The sequence below is a fragment of the Abrus precatorius genome, unplaced genomic scaffold (assembly GCF_003935025.1).
Source record: "Abrus precatorius isolate BTA unplaced genomic scaffold, Abrus_2018 Scaffold5, whole genome shotgun sequence".
NCBI classification, from domain to species: Eukaryota; Viridiplantae; Streptophyta; class Magnoliopsida; order Fabales; family Fabaceae; genus Abrus; species Abrus precatorius.
Genome location: NW_020874395.1, coordinates 14567591 through 14575207, shown reverse-complemented (window position 1 = coordinate 14575207; position 7617 = coordinate 14567591). Strand labels below are relative to the sequence as shown.

Sequence of the window (7617 nt, the reverse complement as noted above, 5' to 3'; positions counted from 1 at the left end):
AAAACTTGAGTTAGATCAGTATTTGAGTTGAACAAGATAAAAATCCTCTTAACCCAATTGGTATGGGTTCAAGTCTCATGTTGATAAATCTTAAAGTGTTTAATACTGTTTTTAATGCCTATTTTTGTAAATAAAAAGTGTGACTATATAACCTGATCAGATTAACTCTTTTTTTTTAATGCCAATTATGATTACACTTACCAGTGGTATTTTCGTCCTTTTATTGTGAGTGATTTTCTTAGTTCTTTACATTATTCTCTTCGTGTATGGGTGTATTAGAGTCTTAGAGATTCATTTCTGGTGTATTTTTGTTCATATGTTTTGTTTCTTTAACTAAATGATAATAACTTTGCAAAATATTGTTCTCTTTTGTAAATGATGATGTTTTCTCTTGTAATTTCTTTTGTTAATTTGTTGTTACTTAACTAGGAAAACAAGAGGGAAAGCAGAGAAAAAAGAGAGGAACACAGATTTGATTATTTCCACAGACACATTATTGAAATAGACATAATTATTTACCAGTCATATTATGCTAACAAGGCTTGGCTCAATTTGTATGATTAAACAACATACAACTTATTTATTTATTTATCTATTTTTCTTTCAAAAAGAAACCGTGGATCCAGAGAGAAAGAGGCTCTTTACAAAGCTTAAAGCACTCCCCAAAACAAGTACTCTTAGACATCCCCACCTCAACCCAAAATGCTTTTCCTAAGCTTTTTGTGACAAATTTAGGACCCATAGAATAGAAGGTAGAGAGAGCCACACACACACCGAGTTTCCGAAGTCATCAAAGGCACCACCTCAATCCCTTGCCAAACCCCAAATCCAAACACACTTCAAAACAAAAAGGAAACCAACAAAGTGAAAACAATAATAATAAAAAATTAAAAAATAAAAAAGCAAATACCCCCCATTCTGCCTTGTGCTTTGGAGACTGCAAGTTCAACCTTGCTTGCAGCTCTCAAAGCTGAAAAAATATTTGCTGTATTCTGCTGCATATTACAACCCACTACCCCAAAAACACATGCTCGTCCATCCCTATATCTTTTCATCATCATCATCACCACCATCACCAAAACTACCACTTCAACCTTTCTATATATTCCTCAACTCTCTTTCCTCACTTCCTTTCACTCTTGTTCTTCTGCTCCTTCTAGTTAGTTTTGCAAAACTTAATCACAAACCATTTCTCTGACTCCATCATCATCATCAACCACAACAAAATGATCACTTTAATAGACTTCTACCATGTGATGACTGCAATGGTGCCACTCTATGTGGCTATGATATTAGCCTATGGTTCTGTGAAGTGGTGGAAGATTTTCTCCCCTGATCAATGCTCTGGCATAAACCGTTTTGTTGCACTCTTTGCAGTGCCTCTTCTTTCTTTCCATTTCATAGCCTCAAACAACCCTTACCAAATGAACCTTAGGTTCCTAGCTGCTGACACTCTCCAAAAGATCATAATTTTAGTCCTTCTTACACTGTGGAGCAATTTGACCAAGAAGGGTTGTTTGGAATGGACCATAACACTGTTCTCTCTTTCCACGCTTCCAAACACCTTGGTCATGGGCATCCCTTTGCTCAAAGGAATGTATGGTGAGTTCTCAGGGAGCCTCATGGTGCAAATTGTGGTACTTCAGTGCATCATTTGGTACACTTTGATGCTGTTTATGTTTGAGTTTAGGGGTGCTAGAATGTTAATCTCTGAGCAGTTTCCTGACACTGCTGCTTCCATTGTCTCAATCCATGTTGACTCTGATGTCATGTCATTGGATGGAAGACAACCTTTGGAAACTGAAGCTGAGATCAAAGAAGATGGTAAACTTCATGTCACTGTTAGAAAGTCCAATGCTTCAAGATCAGACATATTCTCAAGAAGGTCTCAGGGTCTTTCTTCAACCACTCCACGGCCTTCTAACCTCACCAATGCAGAGATTTACTCTCTGCAATCCTCTAGGAACCCCACACCAAGAGGCTCTAGCTTCAACCACACTGATTTCTACTCAATGATGGCTGGTGGTGGTGCCCGCAACTCCAACTTTGGTGCTTCTGATGTTTATGGCCTTTCAGCTTCAAGAGGGCCAACTCCAAGGCCTTCTAACTATGATGAAGATGGTGGTAAGCCAAAGTTTCATTACCATGCTGGTGGAACTGGCCACTACCCGGCACCAAACCCTGGCATGTTCTCTCCCTCTGCAGGGTCTAAAAGTGTTGCTAATGCTAATAATGCTAATGCCAAGAGGCCTAATGGCCAGGCTCAGCAGAAAGCTGAGGATGGGAATAGGGACCTTCATATGTTTGTTTGGAGTTCAAGTGCTTCACCAGTTTCTGATGTGTTTGGTGGCCATGAATATGGTGCCCATGATCAGAAAGAAGTCAAATTGACTGTATCTCCAGGAAAAGGTTTTTTTTTTTTTTTTTACTTTTCTTTTTCTTATAAATTGGATTGGATTTCTTAATCTTAGTATTTTTTTTTATGTTTTTTTGCTTATGTGTTTGTTTGGTTGTGGATGTTGTGGTGGTGTTTGGTAATCAGTGGAGAATCACAGAGACACTCAAGAGGACTACCTAGAGAAAGATGAGTTCAGCTTTGGGAATAGAGGAATGGAAAGGGAAATGAATCAGCATGAAGGTGAGAAAGTTGGAGATGGCAAGCCTAAAAACATGCCTCCAGCAAGTGTGATGACAAGGCTTATATTGATCATGGTGTGGAGAAAACTCATCAGAAACCCCAACACTTACTCTAGCCTAATTGGCCTCACTTGGTCTCTTGTTTCATTCAAGTATGTGATGTCTTGAGGGAAAATATCTCCATATCTTGCACATTTCAGTTGGACCATTCAATCTTGTTTCTCTTGGATTTCTTTCCATTTTGATTGATTATGGTTGAGGGTGTTGTTCCTCGCAGGTGGAATGTTGAAATGCCTGCCATAATCGCAAAGTCTATTTCCATATTGTCAGATGCTGGACTTGGCATGGCCATGTTCAGTCTTGGTCAGTATAATAGTCCCTCTCCTTGATTGTTATCTTACAAAATATTTTTAACTGAGAAATTAAAATTATCTTGTGGAGACATTTTCTTTGCTAGAAAAAGAAAAGGCAGAAAATCTTTTGTGATTCCTTGTTTATTTTGATTATTATAATAATTATTATTATTAATAAGTAAGCAAGGAAGGAGCAGTGGTGTGTGATAACAAGAGAAAAGAAAAAAGCAAACAGTATATTGTTATGATAATGTGCTGGCTCCTTTATCATTCTTTATGATCACTTTTTGCCAAGTTTGTGATGATGTGGGTTTGGTGGTGGTGGTGATGATGAAAGGTCATTCACAAAGGGTGATTGAGTGACAGTGTTGTGTGTGAGGAGAGTGGTGGTGATACTGATGGGCATGCTTTGCGTTGCTTTTCATATGAATGACAGGTCTGTTCATGGCTTTGCAACCAAGGATCATAGCATGTGGAAATTCCATAGCAGCTTTTGCCATGGCTGTGAGATTCCTTACAGGTCCAGCTGTCATGGCAGCTGCTTCCATTGCTGTTGGACTCAAAGGTGTTCTCCTACACGTTGCCGTTGTTCAGGTATGTCTTTCTCTCTATTCTCCCCCCCCCCCCCCCCCCCCCCCTCTTCGCTTCTTACCAATACAATATTCATTGCATAAGCTCCAAAATTCCTCTACATTAAATTAATACTTGTATCTACCTCTGCCATGATAACCTATTTTATTGCTTTCTATATAAAATAAGCCATTTCACTGTTCTGAATTAAACTCTAATTGGTTGAATTTTACTAGTACTTTTTTGTTAGTCAATTGGTTGAATTTTACTAGTACAAGTGTACAACGATATTCACCATTCCCCAAAAATATTTCATTGACATCATTTTTCTCCTCACACCACTCTTAGTGTATTTCACATTAAATAAAGAAAGAGAAAAATAAAATAAATTGCAAGATGTTTTATTATAAAGTGTAAAAACAACGAATGTCAAAATATCAAGATTCTTACATTTCATGAAAATAACATACCTCCTAAAAGAATTAAAAACAAAAAACAAAATTCATTTAAAAAAAAATAATGTGAAAAGTTGAAGATCTTAGTACTAATTTTGAGAATTCATATGTTGTGTGTTTGTGATAGTACAACAAACATTTGAAACCACATTTGACATGTTTGTTTGCTTGTCCTGTTTGGCATCTGATTGTCAAAAAAATATAGGCAGCTCTTCCCCAAGGAATTGTCCCATTTGTCTTTGCAAAGGAATATAATGTACATCCTGATATTCTCAGCACAGCGTGAGTATACAATTCTAGTCTACTTGATCAACAAGAACTTTCTTTACCCACCCTTCTTTTTCCTTCATTAATTTTCTTTCTCTTTTAATGCTAACCAATGAACCTTCTTTAATTCAATGCAGTGTTATTTTTGGGATGTTGATTGCATTGCCCATAACTCTAGTGTACTACATCTTGATGGGGTTGTGAATGAAAGAAATGATGGATGAAACAGAAGATTCACGTGTGGCATCCATGCAAGCTTGGTTGAGGCTTGTTGGGCATCACCAAAAAGTTCACAAAGCAATAGAAAAGCATCACGAGAATTCAATAGGAAGAACCCCAGGATCAGTTTTTTTTTTCTTTTAATTTGTATTTTTCTTTTGAATGAATTGCCCTTCCTTTGGTAAAAAAAAAAATGTAAAATCATGATTGTAGCTAATTTACAGAATCATTGTCTCGTTAAATTTTATATTATAATGTCCTTGGATTCCATGTCACTCATCAAATGAAGGAAAAGAAAGCATGCAAAACTTGGTCAAAATTGGAGTGTGTTGATAAACATTTTTCCCCTATGTTAAATTTCCTATTGTTTTTGCCTTTCATTATTTACCAATTAGCATCAAAGTCGAGGAAAAAATGAAAAAAGAAAAATGTATGGAAACAATGCTTCTTAGTGTTAAATTCTAAAACTTTAAATTTAAACATAACAAAATTATATTCTAACTACAATCAAACGATATCGTATCCCCCCATTGATAGTTTAATATAAAAAATAAATAAAATTATCTACACTATAAATATCTTTTAGTGAGGACAATCCTGTTATGTGAGAAAAAAAATTAATCTTTTTTTATAATTAAGATTTTGTAAAAAAAACTAAGAAAATAGCTAGTATTTTAATTTTTTATAAAAAATTATTTTAGCTCCTACTAAACCTTTCATTTATTATATTATTTAAAATAAATAAATTCTTCAACTAAATGCATGTTAATAAGTAAGGATAAAACTATTAAAGAGTGTTTATTTATTTATTTTATAAAATAAAAATGAAAAAATCATATAATAAAATTGTTAAAAAATACTATTTTATTTGATTAGTTAATATACTTAACACTAATAGGAAGATATAAAATTGTTTGGGGATGGTAAAACTCAAGTTGATTTAAGTCAATTTTATGTTTATTTTCTTTTATGACTCAGTTAATGATACGTCGTTTCACTAAATTTGCGGGATTGGTTACTTAAAGAAAAGATTGGCATTTTAAGATAATGTTTTTCATTTCATTTTTTTCTATTAACTGAAACTAATTTCTTTTTAAAAAAATTAATACCAACCTAGCACACTTAATTAATTATGTGATATGCTTATTTTTTTAATATTTCAAAATCTTATAATACTAAATTCATTATAAAAAATGTGAAATTAATATAATGAGAAAGAAATTAAGATACATATCTTAATTATGCTTTTAAAAAACCATTAAATGTAGTGCAAGAAGGGACCCCCTTTACAAGATAGGGGTTTGATTTGATATGGACAGCTTTGGAATATTGGGAGACAACATTCATAATCCAAAGTTTCTCCTCCTTTTCTCTCACTCTTCTTCTTGATCCTTTCTTCATCTATATTCTTTTAGTCATACACACATTGCCTTTTTGTCACCCCTTTTCTTCTCACTTCTCGTTTCTATTTGCTGTCTTTCTATGACATCTTTTTGAACCATAGTAAATAGGATTAAAGTTTATTTCTTTTGTATAGTTTATTAAAAAAATTATTTGATAATTTTTTATATATATAATTTATTAAAATAAATTATTTTTAACTTATATTTATAAATTTTATGATTGTATTTATACTATAAGACACTGTATTAAAAAATTTATTAAATGGGTATTTAATTAAAATATGTATTAAATATATTTTAGATAGGAGAGGGTGTTTTTAAGCAACCTCTGCCCCCATTAAGTTAATGTACTCCAACCAATTTCTACTAATTCTAGTTGGTATAATACTTGTACAAGGTAATGTTATGAGGATGACTATTCTTTTAAAATGGGAATATATAGGAGAAGTGTAGTTATCACTTAATCACATGAGTTTTATTAGGACCTAGGATAGTTGTAGTAAAATGATATCAGCTGAAAGGAAAGTAAAGCAAGAGTATTATAGAGAGAAAAAAAGGAAATTAAAATTGTGTGGTTAGAAAAATAGACTATTATGTGTGAGAAAATTAAATCATAAAAAAATATTAATTAGTAGCTTAAAAGTATTGGTTAAAAATTTTAAAAATAAAAGATATTAAAATATTATTAATAACACACCGTAATTTTTAATGCATTTTTTGGTATAATTTTTTAATATGTTTTCTGTTTAATTATTTAAACACTGATTAATAAAATCCTTAAATTATTAAAAAAAATTCAAATATTTTACCTTACCCTATGAGTGAAATTTTAATGCTGACGAGTACTATACAATGAAGTTGATGCTAATAATTGTTTTCTTGTTAAAAAAATTAATGCCAGTAAATTAATAAGCCTTTAAGAGTGAGGTCTTAAGTTGAGGATCCTTTCATTAAAAAAATTGGCTTTAAACATTATTTTAAAATAAAAAACGTAATAAAGCTTAAAATGCAAATGAAAAATAATTTATTAAAAAAAAGGTTAAGTAAATGTAGTATAAATTAATTATTAATAAATGTAAGCTTGTGTGTTATTTATTCTTTCCATCTTAAAATAAATATTATTTTAAAATATTTCACAAGGCTTTAAAAATTAATATAACTGGGAGAAAAAAAAAGGTTGACTATCTTCTTCTTTTTAAGGGGAGGGGGGATTTAACACTTCATTTCTTAAAAATAAAATAAGTTATCCAGATTTTCTCTTACTTTGAATTTTTTTTATATATTCAAGAGTATATGATATAAATTTATTTATCCTATTAGATTATTAAATAATTTAAAAAAACATGCATAAAATAAATTTTATATTTTTAATATTTGATTATGTACGACTTCTAATCATATATTTGTAGATACATATTAAAAATACCCATTCAGAACAACTATCATTAGGAGGAAAAAAGACATTGTACCTATAGTAATTGTCAATTTAAAATTAAATGATAGTGCTTGGTTAAAAGTACTCTCCTGGTGAAGCACTTGAGTACTAAAATATTACAGTAAATATTTCATACTTTCTTTTATCAGCTTTTTAAAAGTGTGTTTAATGGTATGAAATGATAAATTAATAAATAATAAATTTTTTTATTAAAAATATAACATTTAGTATTATTAATATATTAAAATTTCAAATATTTTATTATTGTAATTTATATA

At 31.5% G+C, this 7617-nt stretch overlaps 1 protein-coding gene across 3 annotated transcripts; it reads left to right on the top strand.

Annotated features, from left to right (window-relative positions):
- The first annotated feature begins 769 nt into the window (after nt 1–769).
- Nucleotides 770–4758, top strand: LOC113866969 (auxin efflux carrier component 1-like). Of its 3 annotated transcripts, none has more exons than XM_027501821.1 (6): nt 770–2409; nt 2567–2789; nt 2915–3000; nt 3427–3584; nt 4221–4297; nt 4420–4758. In XM_027501821.1, the coding sequence occupies exons 1-6, from the start codon at nt 1227–1229 to the stop codon at nt 4484–4486; spliced, it is 1794 nt and encodes a 597-aa protein (XP_027357622.1). In that variant the 5' UTR covers nt 770–1226; the 3' UTR covers nt 4487–4758. The 3 variants fall into 3 exon arrangements, with proteins under 3 accessions (XP_027357622.1, XP_027357621.1, XP_027357620.1); XM_027501820.1 differs by having other exon boundaries at nt 2558–2789; XM_027501819.1 differs by having other exon boundaries at nt 771–2409; nt 2543–2789.
- Nucleotides 4759–7617: the final 2859 nt, after the last annotated feature.

Excerpts from the sequence above, each read along its gene's own strand:
- LOC113866969 (XM_027501819.1), top strand. The coding sequence starts at position 1,227 with ATGATCACTTTAATAGACTTCTACCATGTGATGACTGCAATGGTGCCA. Across the intron at positions 3,001-3,426 it reads CATGGCCATGTTCAGTCTTG|GTCTGTTCATGGCTTTGCAA; the intron begins GTCAGTATAATA and ends TATGAATGACAG. Across the intron at positions 3,585-4,220 it reads TACACGTTGCCGTTGTTCAG|GCAGCTCTTCCCCAAGGAAT; the intron begins GTATGTCTTTCT and ends AAAAAAATATAG.